Below are 18286 nucleotides of genomic sequence, written 5' to 3'. Positions count from 1 at the left end.
AGGAGTGGAGTTGTAGTCATGGACTGTTATTTCCCGAAGCCAGATGGGGAATCTCGACTCCTTGGTCTTGACATTTTCTCCAAAGACAGGGAACGCCAAGGAGTTCAGACCCCATTGCCAGGTTGGGACCCTTCCAGAAAGTTTGGCCTTATGGTCCTTGAAGAATTGGGTGGGAATCAGCCACCTTTCCCAGCAGATGGCAGCCCCTTTCTTTAGGAAGTCAGAGAGTGGAAAGGGGAAGGATAAGAAGGGAGTTTCCCAAGAGATGGTGATGCAGACTCTCCTCCTCATCTTCCCCCAGGAGGATGGAGTCCCTGGAATTGTCTCTGAGTCTGTCATATACTTCTGTCCTGGAACCTGAAGTGAAGCTTGGAAAATCTCTTTCTCCCTTCTCCCTGTACCCCAATTATGTTGGCAGTGAGGAGGGGGATTGCTATAACCTGAGCTTTTAATGAGCCAGTGTGCTCGGTAGTTTTCCTCTGACTCCCCCATGAAGGAGGTTTACCCACCTTTATTTCTACCCAACTTCAGGGCTCTACTCTGCTTGCCAACCACCCAGGCACTGGAAGTGTGGAAACAATAGCCATTCCCCCCTTCCTTCTGACCACATTCAATATTCCTAACAAGCCCCCCCTCCAAGCTGGGTTTTAGGCAAGGATACTTGCTTGTGTTGGGATTGGCCTGGACTCTATCATTGCTGCTCTTTACTCCTCCCTCACATCCCTTGCCATGGATGTCTCCTGTTCCTGTCAGCTACTGGTGCAGTTTCTATCAGTCAGTCAGTCGTATTGTTTGAGGGCTTACTGTGTGCAGAGCACTGTACTTAGCGCTTGGGAGAGTACAATAGAGCAGTAAACAAACACATTCCATGCCCACAATGAGCTTACAGCCTAGAGAGGGTTCCTGTCATTCATTCAATCGTATTTATTGAGTGCTTACTGTATGCAGAGCACTGTACTGAGTGCTTGTCGGGAAGGGCAGTGTTTTCACAGAGGAAAAGGTTGTCACTTGGGTAATCATAATAGTTTCCTTGGGTTCTTATATACTGAAAACATTTTTATCAGAATCAGTTTCCTTCTCCTGGTCCTCCCCTTCTCCCCAGCCCCTGTCTTAGGAGTATCCCCAGGTGATGGAAGAGGAAGGTAGTGGTTATTGGGTTTGGATTCTGTTTGGGCCGGGGTTGCCTCTGGGCAGCAATTCGGGACAAGAGGGGGAACTAGGGTCCCTGTTACGGCTGAGCTCCTCCCACCTGAGAGACCCTGCCGTGGGGACTGTCTTGGAGGGAGAGGCGGAGGATCGGAGTTGTTGTGAGAGCAGGTAGTGCTCTCTGGCTGGTGAGGGTGCCAGTGGAAACGGAGCAACTGTCCAGGTGCTGCTACTGGTGGCTTAACCAAATTCAGCTTAAACTCAAGCTCCATTTGTCCTTGGGACAGAAGGTGGCAGCCATCTCAGTGCGTGTCTGTCCTCTCCCTCTTCTCTTCCTGCCCCGCTTCCCTCCCCTCCTCCAGAAGAGAGCACTATGAACGGTGACCGGATAGACTGTGGACGGAAGGCTCGCGTAGAGAGCGGCTACTTCTCCCTGGAGAAGACCAAACAGGACTCGAAGGCGGAAGAGCAGCAGCTGCCGCCACCATCCCCTCCCAGCCCCAGCGCCCCCAACAACAGGTACAGTTACCCTGAGCGACCCTCCCAGGAGTACGGCCGCCCCTTTCCTTCCCCAGGTCCCCAGCCCACCGCCCGGATGGTCTGCAGCGTCTCCCTGAACTCCCTGGACACGGAGAGCCGACACCGTACCCCCGTGGACACCAGCGGCGCTGGGGGGAGGGGAGCGGAGAGACCGGGGCGCTCCTTTGCCTTTAAAGCCAGCAGGCAGTACGCCACCATAGCTGACGTCCCTAAGGCCATCAGGATCAGTAATCGCGAGGCCTTCCAGGTGGAGAGGAAGAGGCTGGAGCGCAAGACACGGGCCCGCAGCCCTGGCAGGGAGGAGGTGGCCCGCCTCTTTGGCAACGAGAGGAGGTAAGGAATGGAGGAACCTGGCCGCCTCGTGGACACGGGAGTTCCCTGGGGGAAGTTGGCGCTTCCCTTTGTGACCCGAAGGGGCTCGATCCAGCGCTTAGTACAGTGCTCGGCACATAGTAAGCGCTTAACAAATACCAACATTATTATTGATGGGGACTACCCCTCTGAGTCCTTCTCCTCCCCCCAGGATCTCGGGTGGCGACTCCCCACCCTGCCGTTCGCACCCCGATTCTGGGCTCCGCGGTCTCAGGGTGGCTTTGCCGGTGTTGAGCGCCGCAGCCTCTATCCTGTCCTGGGGTGCAGGGTCCCTAGTTTCGCGGTCCTGGAGGCCCCGGGGGGAGGGTGGCTGTCTCTCCCCCTCACACTGGTGCCGCCTCTGCCAGTGTTTTCAGGGTCTTTTTGCAGGTTGGTTGGCTGGTTTTCCTCCTCCCCTTTTCTGGTTTGGGGATAAGAGTCATCTGAGCCTTCCTTTCCAACCCAGGAGGCTCTGCGGTTGACCAGAGGCCCCTCTTGTTGGACAGGCAGAGTGGTGGGTGGCTGAGGTGGGAAGGTCAGGTGTTTGAGGAGCCTGGCAGGAAAGAAGGGTGAGGAGAGAGAGCTCAACCTCAGGAACTCTGGAGCTGGAATAATAATAATGATGATGACGGTATTTAAGTGCTCACTATGTGTCAAGCACTATACTAAGCGCTGGGGTAGATAGAAGCCAATCAGGTTGGACACAGTCTCTGTCCCACATGGGACTCACAGTCTTAATCCCCATTTTACAGATGAGAATAACTGAGGTACAGAGAAGTTAAGTGACTTGCCCGAGGTCACACAGCAGACAAATGGTGGAGCCGGAATTAGAACCCAGCTTCTCTGGATTCCCAGGCCCATGGTCTATCCACTAGGCCATGCTGTTTCTCTGGAAGCTCCTCACTTGCTTCTCAAGGAATAAATTCAGTTAGCAGGCCAGAAAGGTGGCTGCTCCCTACCTCCTTTCCTCTTCCCACCATCGTCTGACTGGGCGCTTAGTACAGTGCTCTGCACACAGTATGCGCTCAGTAAATACGGTTAAACGAATGAATGACTGGGTTGCCAGCAGGTTTCTGTGTAGGCCTTGCTTGGCTTGAGCAATAGCCAGCCCAGCCCTGGCCCTAGCTCCCAGGGTGGCTGAGTCTCTGTGGTTTCCACCATTTTCTGAGCCTCTTCTGTCTGGAGGTTTGGTCAGGCAGCCCTTGGCCTTCGAGCCAGCTGTCCCAGGAATCGAACGCAGCCAGTGTTGGCGACTGTGGGGATGGAAGAGACTGGATCCAGTCCAGGATAGATTCCTCTTGTGGAACAGTAGGTGCCTCGCAGTTAAGTTGAGAAGAGTTGGTGCCAAGGGGTGAGGCCTCCCTTCCTTTCTTTCTAGGCCTGGGGCAACTGTCACCCAACATTGGTCTCCAGGCGTGTTATTCCCCATATAAACCACCTCCCCACCCATCTGAGCTGGAAAGCCTGCGCCAGAGTCACGGGATATCTGGTTGAAGCCAAGTAGTGGAGAAGCCACTATGTAGGAGCCAGACCACATGACTAGTAAGGGCTGTGTTGGATTTGGGGAGCCCAGCAGGAGTTTCAGCCGCAAGGTGACCAAATGACAACTACAGTATCCACAGAAAACATCAGGCCCCCTCCCTCTCATTCTCTGATCTTAATGACCCAGCAATCAAGGATTGAAGGGGTCAGAGGTGGGGACGTCTGTAACCTAAATCACCGAGAGGTTATCGATCATCTATAACCCGGATTCAGCCCTCTCCCGCTGCCACCCTTCTATTACCCGTTAGCGTAGCTGCCAGAAGGAAAAAAGGTGAATCTCAAAACAGTCAACCAGGTTGCCGCTTAGCAACGGTAGGAAAACCCTTGGTCATTGATAAGGAGGCTGCCCAGTTACCTGTGAATTCACTCTCTCCTGGACTTTCCCAGTCCACCACTATCCTAGAAAATGGAATCCACTTCAGTTAATAGTGTTTGTGCTGTGAGGTTCCCTCTTTCCTTTCCCTCAGCATTCAAGGTTTTTCTGAGACCAAAGTCTCCAAGTTCTGGGCATGGGGCAGAAAGGATCCTGGGGAGCAAAGAGAAGCAGCTGATCCTTGCTCTCCCCCCCCCCCCCCCCCAAAGCTCTTCCCACCAGCTCCATAAAGAGCGAGCCAGGAGTTTGTTTTGCCGGAGAGATTGCCCGGAGAGATTTGGGCCGAGGCTCTGACCTTAGGTTGGGAGGCCATGAGGGCTGGGGTTAACTTTGGGTTTCAAAGGGAAAAGAAGATGAAGGGGCAAGGTGAAGGGAGGGGCAGGAGGATGGACACTCATCTCAAAACATTCAAAGGGCCGGAAAGGCCCCTGGCCTGCAGGGTGTCTCCTGTGGTGGCTGGAATGGGGTTTGCCAAGTCCCTGGGTTAGCCTCCACCCGAGAATTAACATTTAATTCAGCATGTATCTGCTTGGCTACTTTATTAGAATGCTTTACTTTAAACTTTTTCCGAGGGTAGTTTTAATCTGCGGAGCTCTGTGCTTGGTGAGCGCTCCTAACCCTGCTTCCTTGCTTTTGGAACAGCTGTTCCTCCTTCTCCTTCTCCCTTCCTCCTCCACTCTTCTCCACCGATCCCCGTCCACTCCAGTGCTTCAAGTTTGGCTCTGGCTCCGGAATCCACTGGTCCCGCGGGATGACACAGTTATAACTCCTTTCTGCAGTCCAGGTCTCTGCCTGGGGAAGGAATTGGTAGTCATCGGTCCTGCTGATAAAGCCAACCCTAAAAAAACTCATTAATCTCCTAGTTTTTTATTCCCACCCATTGATTTTCCCTTTTTCATGATTTAGTGATAGATCCATTAATTTTGAATTAAATTGGTAGCTTTTCCGCCAAAAGAAAAATCTGCTACAGAATAATAATAAAAATAATGATATTTGTTAAGGATTTACTATATGCCAGGAAGTGTTCTAAGCGTTGGAGTAAATCTAAGCTAATTAGGTCGGACACAGTCCCTATCCCCTATGGGATTCACAGTCTTAATCCCCATTTTACAGATGAAGTCACTGAGGTACAGAGAAGTTAAGTGACTTACCCAGGGTCACACAGCAGACCTGTGGTGGAGCCAGAATTAGATCCTGGATCCTTCTGAATCCCAGCCCCTGCTCTATCCACTAGGCCATGCTGGTTTCCCTCATACCTCAGCTAAGATGATCAGGTGCTGTTATCTCTGAATTTCCAAAAAATACTCTCAAAATCTTTCACCCCATCCAGGCAATCTTAGACCAATATTCACTCTTTTTTTAAAAAATAAAATTGGTATTTAAGTGCTTACTATGTGCCAGGCACTATACTGAGTGCTGGGGTACATACGATATAATTGGGTTCACAGTCTTAGTCCCTATTTTACAGATGAGGTAACCGAGGCAAAGAGAAGTTAAGTGGCTTGCCCAAGGTTACACTACGGGCATTTGGTGGAGCTGGGATTAGAACCCAGGTCCTCTGACTCCCAGGCCTGTGCCTCTCTGAATTTCCCCTAAGAGAGACTTAGTCTCCAATATTGTACGTAGAGAGTCCAGATTTCAGGGGAGGTGCTAGAAAAGAGGAGGCAGAGGGAAATGTTTTCAGTTGTCCTTCATACTTGAAGGTGACACCCCTGATGGGAAGTTCACCAATGGAGGGAGAGTGTGGCTGGAAAACCCAATGCAGCACCCACAATCCCAACCATATCATTTACTCAGAAAGATTGTTTCTTATGCTAAAAAAGGAAAGAATTGCCCTTATTTGGTGCGAGACAGTATTTATCCCCTACTCCCCAGATCCTTGCTGACCTTATGTACTGCAAGACACTCACGGATTCATTGGTTCTCTGGACATTCAAGCTGACTTCATTAAGGGGAAAGATGGAGACACAGAGCAGTAATTCTGATTGTGTTCTCCTTGCCCTCAGAAGATTTTGCCACAGTATCTTGAATTATATATAGTTCTTCTAGTTGCATGTTAACAACCAGTATTCCTTTTTTTTTTCTTTTTTCTCTTTCCCCCACCCTCTTGCTACAGAAACCATAATAGTGTACTGACAATAAGGGGTCTGAACTCAGAGACCTGTAAAGCTGGCATATTTGTCAAAGAAGGGCAAGTGCTGAATGCTTAGTTTTAATCTTGCACCGTTTGCAAAGGATGCAGACCGAAAGGGTTGAGTGCCTCCTTGAAGGCATCTAGTCGTTTCCCTGAAATCCTTTATGCCCTTGCCAGTAAACAGTGCAGCTTCCTGCTCTCCCGGGCACCTTCCCCTTCACTCGTGCCCCTCTTCCCCTTCACCCTCCCTGGCCCACCTTGGCTGTCTGCTCTAGCTCACTGGTTTCCTTGATGGGTAAAAAGGCTGAGGATTTTTACGGTAAACGACGGCTCACCTGCCTCCTCAGGACAGCGGTTCGGGGGCTAGGGGGCGGAGTCCAGGGCCAATAACTCCCTACCGGACCCAAGATGGAGATTCCACCCCGGTATTTTGGCTGGGTAGTTTAAAGTTTTGTGTGATGGAACTTCCATCACACAGAGTCTCTCTGGGAAGGCCTGCTGGCTCCCGGTTGCCCCAAGACTTCAGCCTGATGCCTTTTGGGATTTGAACCTTTCCAGGGTTCGGGTGCCTTATCTCTTTGGAGGAGAGCTCTTCCCCTTCCTCCCTAATTGTATCCACAGCGTCTCCTGTCCCTAATGAACCGTACCAAATTCTGCCAGTCAAAGAACAATGCTCAAGTCTACTGGTAACTGCTTTGGTTTGGTACTATGGCGTGTTGCCTCCCAGGAAGTAGGTGAATACTACCGGGTGGGCTGTCAAGGGCCAGAGAGCAGTTCCACCATTCTTGGAAACCAGCCTTAGAGCTCATTATTCAGAGGCAGTTTTTGCCTAGAGGTGTTTTGCTGCCTTTGCCACCCTAGTCTGACTTAGAGAACATGAAGCCACATGAGGCTTGGAGGGAGAGAGAGATTCGGTTGTGATGATTTCCCCCTTTTCAATAATGATCTTTAATTTTTGTATGCTTTGACTCTTTTGAATGATTAGATTTGATTTGTGGTTTATTTTTTACAAGTTTTCCTCTTCTGTTCATTCATTTTCCAGCCTTGTTTTCTTCCAGGTCTTGTTCCTCTCCACCTTCTCCTGCTGTGTTGCTGCTGTGTGACGTTCTCCGCCTTTACTCCGCCCGCTTCGCTCCCATCTCATCTCAGTCTCCAGCAGTAGACAACTTGATGGTGCAGCCCTTTCACATGAAATCAATTGGCTTATTTTATTTTTTTTAATTTGTTTTCGATGCTCTTTACCGTTCAGCAGAAACAATGTTAATTCACGGGCCTCTTTCTTGCCAAACTGGGCTGGGTTGGTGCTGGGAACTGAAACTTAATTTTTTTTTCCTGTACAATGGGGGTTGCCTTTTGAGATTTTGTGTGTGTGTGTGTGTGTGTGTGCGCGCGCACGCACAGTTTAGCAACAACTGAAGGCTCCGAATTGTCTCCCAACCGTTCCGGGTATTCCAGGGTTGCAGGTCGTGGGGTGGAGGCAGGGGATAAACAACTGCTCAACCTTAAGATGAAGGAGACTTACCTGGCTCTCAGGGCATCCAAGTTCTCGCTTCCTCTGCCAAGATAGAGTCTGCAAGAGCCTCTGCATGGCAGAAAAGCACAAGTTGTAACCACTCAGTTTTCTCTTTGCTGCGATCAAGAAAAAGAATGTAAACCCAAGAATAGGTTGATCTCTTTCTCTGCCAAACAGGAGTGAAAGGTCTTCCTCTTCCATCTTGATACCCTTTTGTTCTAAGCCCCCCACTTTTCTATTCCTGGGGCCGGCTGGGCCCTGACCAGGGAGGAGGGTTTTAAAGCTGGTCTTGAACAGGTTTCCAGAGTGCCTGAGAGATATGCTTAGTCTGTTGCCTCGGGCCTGTGCCCTGGTCCTGACTGGCCAAGAATTTGTGTGTGATCTTTTGTCCTGTGGGGACCTAGCCTCCCTTCCATTCAGCGGCTCCTCTGTCTTGTCTGTCTTGCAGGAGGTCTCAGGTCATAGAAAAATTTGAGGCCTTGGACATTGAGAAAGCAGAGCACATGGAGACAAATTCCTCAGCCGGCCCGGCCCAGTCCGGCGAGACCCGCCAGGGCCGAAGCGAGAAGAGGGTGTTCCCCAGGAAGCGGGTAAGCTCCTCCATCTGCCCCGCGCCTCCCTATGTGGCGAGGCCCCGGTCCCCAAGTAAAGAAGTCATCCCTGGGACCACAGGGCGTCGCTTTGTGTATGCTTTAGGTCAGGGGCATGGTATGCTAATGCCCAGGCCCCAGAAGAGCTCAACCACTCTCCCCAACATCCTCCGTCTCTATTCTGTAAGATCACTGAGGGTAGAGAATGTGACTGTTATAATGAACTCTCCCGAGAGCTTAGTACAGTGTTCTGCGCAGAGCGCTTAATAAATACGATAACTGACTGACTGCATCTGTCCTGAAGCCAGTCCCCAGCCCTGATGCCGGCCGAGAGCCCTCCCTCTTGTTCGTTCTGAATGCTGGGACTGCTTCCTGCCATTCAGCCTCTTGGTCATCGGAGCCCCCAGCTTCCAGAGTTACCTAGCCATGTTACAGCCAGACCTCTTCTGGGACTCCCCTAAAAATCTCCCCTAAAATGAGCAGCGTAGAGCATGGGCCTTGGAAATCAGAGGTCTCGGGGACTAATCCTGCCGCTTACTTGCTGTGTTTGATCTTGGGTGCGAAGCAGCATGGCCCAATGGGTAGGGGAAGGACCTGGATTCTAATCCCGACCCCACCTCTTGCTGTTCCGTGACCTTGGGCAAGTCACTTCACTTGTCTGTGCCTCAGTTGCCTCATCTGTAAAATGCCTGGTACATAGTACGCTTCTAACAAATACCATAAAAAAAGACATTCAACTTCCCTGGTCCTGAGTTTCCTCATCTGTAAAATAAAAATTCATTACCTGCCTTCCCTACTCTTTAGACTGTGAGCTTCATGTACGGACAGGGACCGTACCTGACCCGATTGTCTTGTATCTACCCCAGTGCTTAGTACAGTGCTTGCTACATAGTAAGAGCTTAACATATACACCTATTAATATTTTCTTGCTCTTTTTAGTAGTGGCATTTATTGAGGGCTTACTGTGTGCAGAGCACTGTACTAAGCGTTTGGGAGACTCTAACAGAATCAATAGGCATGTTCCCTGCCCACAGAGAGTTTACAGTCTAGAGGGGGAGGCAGACATTAATATAAATAAATTTATCAAACACTTAAGTTTCGAGAATCTTCAAGAATGATCATTTGCACCTCCCTCCTGTTTCCTCCTTTAGGAGGTAGGAATGGGGACCTGAACCCTAAGTCCCTTCGTTGAACCCTGAAAGAACACACTTCTGCTCAGTTGCCATAAAGTAGTAACACCGAATTCCTGAGGTTGAAGAACAGAGAAGCATCTGGGACAGGGTAGGAAAGAAAAGAGCTTGCAGAACCTAAGAAATGGCAGGGATTGTATCTTCTAGCCTTTTTGGTACCCTCCCAAGTGCTCAGTACGGTACTTCGCCCACGCTAGCTAGGCACTCCATGAATGCCTCTGACTGAAAAGGGATGGAGCAGAGAGTTAGTTGTAAAAATACCACCAAGTGAGGCATTAATAGCAGCATGTTGACTTGTCTGGTTGCCTCAGAGCCCCATCAGCGTGGTTGTTGAGAGGGCACCGTGTGTGTCTTCGGTTTTCCATCCGTGCTTTCTCTCTCCCCATCCTTGAACGGCCTTTGTGCTTCCAGGAGTTGAGAGTGAAAATGCCTCCTTGGTTTCTCTGACCATCTTGAGTCTAGCAGAGACCTCCCAAATGATGTTAAGCTTTTCCTTCAAACCCGATATCTCACGGGTCCGCGGCCCCCTTGTGGTATGGAATTCACTGACTGGAGGCCACTCTCTGCCACAGGACTTCACCACAGAAGCCACGGCCTCAGCCGCCGGATCCGCCCCGGAAGTTTCAGCTTCCCCCCTGTCTCCACACCGCAGAGCCAAATCACTGGATCGGAGGTCCACCGAGTCCTCTATGACGGTGAGCCCGGCCGGCCCTGACATGGGGGGTTCCCGACACCTGGGGCCGATGCCCTCCCAGAGAGAAAAATCTTTATCTGTCTCCTTGTCGGGTTCTGTTTACCTGAGAGAACCAAGCGTGCCCTTGGCCTCTTGGCAGGGATGTGGGACGGGGATTGTGTCCATCCGATTATCTTGTATCTACCCCAGTGCTTAAGCCTAGTGCTTGGCATGTAGTAAGCACTTAAGAAATACCACGTATTATTATCAGTATTATTATTATCATTATTATTATTATTATTGAATGTGTGGGCGAGGTGCTGTGTGTACATCCAGAGGACTGTGGTTTGTGGGGATGGAAACTTATCCCTGTTGTCCCCAGCCTTGTTTTGACTCCTTCCCCCTCCCCCCAGGACGGATTGAGAGGGACACCCCCAAACCTGAGAGAGCCTCTCTTCTTTCTGTTACCATTTACATGCACGTAGTCACCATTTTTGTGTTTCCAGTCCTCTCCCTGAATTCTCTTCCTCTCCCTGACTTCTTTTCCTCTCCCCGACTTTTATTCATGGATTTCAAGCCCCTCGGGGTAGAGTCTGTTTCTGATTTCCACTTGGATACTCCTGCCCAGTGCTTAATACGGTGCTCCATGCGCAGTAAGGGCCTAAAACATACCACTAGTACTACTACTACTAATAATTATGATATTTAAGCGCTTACTCTGTGCCAGGCACTATACTCCTATTACAGTATTGGGCATAGGAGCCTTCACTTTGTGTGGAGAAACTAGATTTCTTTTGGATCCATGATGAGGCAATGAAACCCCTAGGGTAGCTAGGAGCCGGGGTCAGGCTCTCCCTGGCAATCATCCTTCCCTCCAAAGTTCCTGTCCTTGCCTCCTGCCCCCTCCCTGCCATGCCGCTACTCCTCGCCCTTGTCGGGTACTGCATATGCAAAAATGGGGTGAAAAGGTTGCGGGGTTCAGGGTTTCGGTCTTGAGTGTTTGGGACACTTGGCATCGTGCAGTGGTGGCAGGCAAAGCTGACGGCTACTGAGGGCACTTGAGTGTTTGGGTTGCGGGCGGCACCACAGCCCTTGCCAGCCAGACCATGAGCCGGCCAGAACCGGTCCCCGGCACTCAGACGGACCCCCGGGCAAATTGAGGTCTCCCTGCAGCGTGGTGCAAGGCCCTTCCCCCACCCTCTAGTTGGCCCCTGTGAGAGCCAGGCAGGTTCATGCTTGAAGTCACGTGGGTGAGTCCACAGCTCCCAGCGTCGTTTGTTTTGGACACGATTGTTTCTGTTTCTATTTATACCTCCTCTGGCCCCAGGCTGTTTCCTCCCCAGCCAGGGTCCTGAAATGAGCTGTGCTAAAAGCCATCAGTCTGGCGTAAACCAGCGCATCACATTTGGGAAGGTTTCGACACCGGCCCAAGCAGGAGGGCAAACTGAGCAGGGAGGGGCGGGGAGGCCGTCTGTTCCCTCGGCCCTGCGTCTGTCTGAGGAGTCTGTCCCTCCAGCAAGGAGCATAAAATCCACCCAGTGGGAAATCTGTCCCAGGTCCCAGAGGGGGTTATAAGACTTGGGGTTTGTCTTTGACCCGCACCCCCAAACTCTCGATCATTTTAAGATATCAAAAATAGAGATCTTTGTCTGTTGTAGCTTGACATTACCGACTGTCAGCCCTTGTTTGGAAATAGAGTCTCAGAGTGAAGCAGAGGGGCCTGGCAGAGAGAAGAGCACCAGTTTTTTCCATGCGGCTTCCTCGTCATCTCCTGGATTGGGTCCCAGGACCTTCTGCGTGCCCTTTGGGACCCCCCTTCGGAATGCCACTTGCTAAGAAAAGCCATTTCCCCTTTCTTGCCATTCCACCTCCTCTGGTTTGAAACCTCTAAATCTGGTTCCTGGTAAAAATGGATGCTTGAGATGCCAGGCGTCAGGAAATGGGGAGAATAGGACAGTGTTCTGCTCTGAGGATCTAGGGCTGGAAAACTGGGGAGGCAGCCCAATGAAGCAAGAGGAAAAGTCCAGGAAAATGTACAGGCCCTGGAGTTCTGTTGCCTTGCCATCTTTCTTGGCTAAAACGCAGGAATTTAGTCTGTTTGTGCTGCTGAGTGGCCCACACTCTTTAAGGGCGACTGTCGTCTTCCTTTGCCATTCCCCTCTCTACTGACGGATTGCTGCATTTAAAGATGACCCTGAGGGCCTCTGTTCTCCCTCTCCACCGCCAGCATCTTTTTCCTTGATTCGGTTAGACTCACTACTCAAGCCTCCCTGGCCCCCACGGTCCTTTGCATCTCCAGATGCTCCCATGGAGCCAGTGTTTTGGCACTCTCGGAGGGCCTGCGTATTGAAGAGAGAAAGGGAGGGTCTTTTCATGCCCACCTCTCCGTGAAAGAATTGGAGAGGTTTGCTCTAGGCTGTGGTCCCATTGAGGATCAGAGCTGTTCATTTGCCAGAAATAGTTGCCTGGCTCCAGAAGGGGTTGGAATGGGTCCCGAATGCTCAAAAGCTTGCATTTCTCAGCCACTTCCTGGTTTCTAGGGAGTCGCCAACCCCGGGGGCCCTCTATCCCCATTCCCCACCATCAAGCATAAAATCCCCTCGGACAACTCACTGAGTCTTTCCCTCCTCCTTGCAGCCTGACCTGCTGAACTTCAAGAAAGGCTGGTTGACCAAGCAGTATGAGGATGGGCAGGTGAGTCCAGCTGATAATCGAATGTTGCTTTGCAGGTTGCCGGGAGCTACACGTAGCTAGCCTCCAGGGTCCTCTGTGGCCCTGGCCCAAGGGCCTTGGAAGACCCTCCAGGGGTGTGTTTGGGTGCTATGTCCACGGTCTTAGGGGAGGAGACTTTCTTCCGAGCCCTGACCCGTGAGCCAGAGGGGCTCAACCTCCCAACCTGCTGCTGCCTTGGTTGTTCCAAGGTCCGGAGAAAGCAGGTGTCTGGGGTTGTAACGGGGAACCGCAGGGTAGAGAGTGGACGGTGCAGGTGTCGGGCGTTGTACCTCTGCCACATGGCGTGGCTGCTGCCTGCAGAAGGCGGGTGTTAAATCCCACCGGTGAAGTGAACAGCTGGAGCCAGTGGACAGCTGGGAGGAGTGACCGGGCCTTCTCTGGGTCAGCGGCAGCCCCCACGTAATCACCCCCTCCCCACTCCCCCAACTGCCTCTCAGAGAATCTGAGGTCTCAGACTCCCCCATGACCCCTGGGTCTGGTGGGCTTTCAGTCAGCGGCCTCCCAAGGCTTGGGCTGTGGCCCCGAGTTTCTGGCTCTCAGCTCTGCGGAGGCAGCGGGGCTTACCAGGTGATCTCTTTGACCGTGGACCCTGCCACTGGGGAGTGTGATACGGCATGTGGGAGAGATTAGGCGAAAACGACTACACTGCAGCACTGAAGGCAGTGATGAGCGCCTCCCCCCCATGGGTAGAGATCATGAACCCCCGCAGCAGAGATCCTCCCCTCCCCACCTGTACAAACGATCTCCCCACACCCTACCCGGATCTGAGGAGGCAGAGTCTCTACTTAACTGCTCCGATCCACAGCTGTGCTGTTCTGAGGGTGCCCTCGGGCCCGGTCAGGTCCACTGTGGTTACTACTAGGTGGGCACTGCTGGGCGGGGAGGGCAACCTTTGCTACCCTCCCCCCACCTCCCGACCGGTTCTGTCTCAGGGGCCACAGGTAGCCACACTGCCCACCCTCCTGTCTCCCCTTCGGATGGGTCCCAGCACAGCCCCAGCCCAAGTTCCCCTCCAGCCTACTGATGGCGGCGGCTCCTGGGATCCGCAGGGGCGTTTGCCCACCCGCACTCACCGCCCTCCCCCCGAGCTTGGTGCTGATGGTCTGACCCGACCCCCGCCCCGCTCTGGGGGACCCGGAGGCCGAGTCGGGCAAATCCACCCGTGCCACAGGCAGGTGAGCACGGGACCGGGGGGAGGAGGAGGCTGTCCGGCACCACCGTCCCGCAGGACCGTCCCTTCTTTCCCCAAGTGGCCCTGCAAAGTGTCATCTCGCTCTCTTCTCTCTTCCTCCTCCATCAGACCCCCTCGGTCTCTTAAACCAGACTAGGTCTCCACGTGCTCGTGTGGCTGGCTCCTGCCGCCTAGAGATCCAGGTTTCCCTCCCTGCCATCCACAAGTGACGACTTGGGAGTTTAGCTGGTTAAGTTTGCCGCTGAGGACCGCGGGCCGTTAACTCGAACGGGACATGCTCTTAAGCTGCCCTCTAGGACCAAGATGCCGTTCTTCACAGTCACTTTTCCAGCCGTAATCAGTGAGCTCTGTTCAGTCTCGGAATGACAAAGCCCACAGTTCTGAGAGTGTTGGCCACAGCGGTGCAGGTGGGCCGTGTTCACTAAGCACACACCGCCGTTGACTGAAGAGAGAGCCCAGCTCCCGGCTTTTCGGCATTGGCTTTCCGCTGGAAGAGTTACAGCTTAGCAAGACATGGGCGCATGGCTGTCTGCAGTCCGAGCACAGACCTCTGGGTGCTGTCTGCCGCTCTCGGGGAGGGCCAGAGGGTCCGTAGCTTTTCCTGTGCTGCGGGGAGGCCTGGGCTCACCGTGAGGCTGGGTAGCCTTTGAGTAGCTGGTCCGGGGTTGAAGAGGGGCCGGGAGACACTGACAGGGCTCTGTTTTATCTTTTCAGTGGAAGAAACACTGGTTTGTTCTGGCGGATCAGAGCCTGAGATACTACAGGGATTCGGTGGCCGAAGAGGTAGGTTTCTCTGCCTCGCCTTACCTACCCGGACAGCCGACCCGGCCCGGCGTCATCCGGGGGCCGTCGGATTCCCGGCCCTGTTCCTTTCTTCTTGGCCGTGGTTCCCGGCTTTAGTTGGTCAAGGCCGTCAGGGTCGCTGCCTTCTGGGGTTTCCCGGTCTTGCATCTCAGTGGAAATATTCATTCGGTTGTATTTCTTGAGCGCTTACTGTGTGCAGAGCACTGTCCTATGCGCTTGGGAAAGTACACCACAACAATAAACCTTGACATTCCCTGCCCACAACGAGCTTGTGGTCTAGTCTCCAGGATCTTCCCCCTTCCGGCTTTGAGAAGCCACTACCTCGTGCCCGGATGTGCCAGCGGGTGCGGCCCTCTGACCCCGTAGGTGGTTTTCCACCCAGTGAAAATGTAGCATTCGAGCGCTTAGGGATGAGGGATTGTCCCAGCATCTTCCAACTCCTGGACTACCGTGGGAACCCTTGAGCAGACATGTTAAGCTCCCTGGAGGGAAGAAACCGAGTCAATCATATTTATTGAGTACTGTACTAAGCGCTCAGGAGAGTACACTATAAACCAAATCCCATTTTCTGTTTCCTGACCCGTGCACTCTGCCCACCTTTTCACACCAAACTCCAGACCTGTCCCTGCAGCAGAACTCAAGCTGCACAGCCCATCTCCTTCCTGAAGCCATCCCATATCAAACCAGCCCTGCCGTGACTGCGGTCACTTCAGGCCCTCAGTTACCCCCGGGGGTCAGAGGGCACATCTGTTCTCTGAGCCAGGCCTCTTCTTTTCTGTGTCCACTCCAGAGCTCTGCACGCAAGGGTAGCTGTTAAGTTAAAGTCCATGGCATCTTGCAGTGCAAGGGTTCCTATCCTCCAGTGAGATCATTAATTTGGGTTGAGGGTGAGGCATAAATGGCTCTTCATGATGCTCTGTTTTCATAGTAATAGTGGTAATAACAATTATAGTTTTTTATAGTACTTGGTAGAAAAACAATGTGGCCTAATAAGTAGAGCACGGGCCTGGGAGTCAGAAGAACCTGGGTTCTAATTCCGGTTTTTCCACTTGTCTGCTTTGTGACCTTGGGCAAGTTACTTCACTTCTCTGTACCTCAGTTACCTCATCTGTAAAATGGGGATTAAGAATGTGAGGCCCATGTGGGACAGGGACTGTGTCCAACCTGATTTGCTTGTTTTCACCCCAGTGTTTAGAACAGTGCCTGGCACAAAGTAAACATTTAACAAATACTGTCGTCATTATTACAATTATCATCATCGATACTGTCATTATTATCATCATCATCATCATCATTATTAAGCACTTACCATGTGCTGTACATTGTACTAAGCTTCAGGGTAGATACAGGATAAGTAGATTGAACCCAGTCCCTGTCCCAGATGGGGCTCACAGTCTAAGAAAGAGGAAGTAGGATTTAATTCCCATTTTACAGAGAAGTTAAGTGAAACCAAGTCCTCTGACGCCCAGGCTTTTTCCACCAGACCATGCTGCTTTCTTTACACTAAAAGAAACTAGTTTTGATTAAAACACTCTGCTCCAAGAAGATCACCGTTGCCTGGTCAAAGGACCCCGGCGCTGAAACTCAGGAGACTGTGGTTCTGATCCCAGCTCTGCCGCTGGCCTCCTATGTGACCTCGGGCAAGTCACTTAACTGCCCTGGGCCATGGTGTCTCCCCCCCACTCCTGGTAAAATGAGTGTAAGATAGATTGTGAGCCCCTTGCCGGGCAGGGGCCATGTTTCATCATAATTAACAATTCATGCAGTGTGGCTTTTTCCCCCTTTTTATTTTATGGTATTTGTTAAGTGCTCACTATATGCCAAGCAGTGTTCTAAGCACCAGGGTAGATACAAGGTGATCAGATTGTCCCACATGGTGCTCATAGTCTTCATCCCCATTTTACAGACGAGGTAACTGAGGCACAGAGAAGGGAAGTGGCTTGCCCAAGGTCACACAGCAGAGGAGTGGCGGAGCCGGGATTAGAACCCACATCCCCTGACTGCCAAGCCCGTACTCTTTCCGCTACGCCACACCGCTTCTCCACATCCTTAGATCTTCCCATCCTTCCCATCCCGTCCTTCTAAACATCCTTAGATCTTCTCTTTCCAGGCAGCGGATTTGGATGGTGAAATTGACTTATCTACATGTTATGATGTCACTGAGTATCCAGTCCAGAGGAACTATGGCTTTCAGATTCACGTAAGTGCATTTGGGTCAGGAAATAGCCCGGGTGGAGGCTTTTTCTGTAAAAACAGGAGACAGGATGGGGATTGGGATAGAGGGTTGAGTCCAGAGCGATTTGATCAATTTACCTGGGGAAATGCCAGCGTGAGGATCCTGATACCATCTCACAGTGTCGAGAGGCGGGGCAGGGGGAGGACGACGACTCCTAGGGGACACAACTGAAGATAATGGCGGTACAGCCCTGGGGGTGTGGTAAAGTTGGAATTCCAGATTTAGATTTTTGCGAGCACAGGAAGCTGGCTGACACTTTGTCTCCCCGATTCATGAGGGTTCGTGGCAGTGTCTGCTCCCGGGCAGGTAATCTGAGTTTGGAACAATGTTCTGTATTCTATGCCAGAGTCAACAAATTGTTATGGTTCTTTCAGTCCCTTGCCACTTTTGAACCAATCTCATTAGTTGATGTGCTATTAATTTTGCCAGACAAGTCTGGGATTTAAAGAAAAAAAAAAGAAATAAAAACCATTTTGTCTTAGACAAGAATCTTTAGGTGAGAAAGCAGGAAAAGTTGGGGTCCTGTTTTTTTTGTTTTGTTTTTGCCGTGGTTTTGCCAAAATCACCCTTCCCTTGTTGGGGAGAGAGGCCATGATCGGCTTACCCCTATTTCTTTTCTGCTCAATTTGGCCTAATAGGAACCTCCTCTGAGAATTATTTAGGAATATTATGTAGGATGCTCCCACAAATTTGCAAATGGGTTGAATTTTTTTTTTTAATGAACTTGCCCACGGGGTCAGCGGCAGACAAATTTACTGATCGCAGCTGTGAGGTTTCCACCAGTCTCTAGGCATCCCCTGAAGCTGGCCTGCCCAGAAGATTACAATTAGAACCCTTCAAATCCCATTCTACTGGGAAGGGAAATCCCCCTCCCTTAAGCCCCTGAAAATGATTTTAGACTGTGGGCCTGGTGTTGGGCAAGGATTGTCTCTCTCTGTTGCCGAATTGTACATTCCAAGCGCTTAGTACAGTGCTCTGCATACAGTAAGCGCTCAAGAAATATGATTGAATGAATTGGCCAATTCCAGTTCCATGTGTTTGCTGTGGAAAAGGAGAGATAGCCTTGAGAGAGTCCGGAAGCACCTGCTCCCCTCTGATTTGCTCCCGTACTTTGTCTAGACTAAAGAAGGAGAGTTCACCCTCTCCGCCATGACATCTGGAATTCGGCGGAATTGGATCCAAACCATCATGAAGCACGTGCACCCGACCACTGCTCCAGATGTGACCAGGTATGAGGGTCGAAAGCCAGGGACCTCCCAGGGATATTCT

At 51.6% G+C, this 18286-nt stretch overlaps 1 protein-coding gene across 7 annotated transcripts in view; it reads left to right on the top strand.

Moving 5' to 3' along the window:
- The window catches only part of LOC100080128 (myosin phosphatase Rho interacting protein), a 204540-nt gene that overhangs the window by 138291 nt on the left and 47963 nt on the right, over nucleotides 1-18286 (top strand). For 6 of the 7 annotated variants that reach the window (XM_029053589.2, XM_029053580.1, XM_029053593.2 and 3 more), the window contains exons 7-13: nucleotides 1509-1665; nucleotides 8048-8189; nucleotides 9952-10074; nucleotides 12690-12746; nucleotides 14692-14760; nucleotides 16892-16981; nucleotides 18137-18246. In XM_029053589.2, the coding sequence (XP_028909422.1) occupies nucleotides 1509-1665; nucleotides 8048-8189; nucleotides 9952-10074; nucleotides 12690-12746; nucleotides 14692-14760; nucleotides 16892-16981; nucleotides 18137-18246 (748 nt within the window). Of the gene's footprint in view, nucleotides 1-1508; nucleotides 2020-8047; nucleotides 8190-9951; nucleotides 10075-12689; nucleotides 12747-14691; nucleotides 14761-16891; nucleotides 16982-18136; nucleotides 18247-18286 lie in introns of all 7 variants that reach the window. The other variant, XM_029053578.1, reaches the window with a different exon arrangement.

This window comes from Ornithorhynchus anatinus, chromosome 2, assembly GCF_004115215.2.
Source record: "Ornithorhynchus anatinus isolate Pmale09 chromosome 2, mOrnAna1.pri.v4, whole genome shotgun sequence".
NCBI classification, from domain to species: domain Eukaryota; kingdom Metazoa; phylum Chordata; class Mammalia; order Monotremata; family Ornithorhynchidae; genus Ornithorhynchus; species Ornithorhynchus anatinus.
Note: the sequence above shows the minus strand (reverse complement) of the source record. Positions and strands in the feature narration are given on the sequence as shown.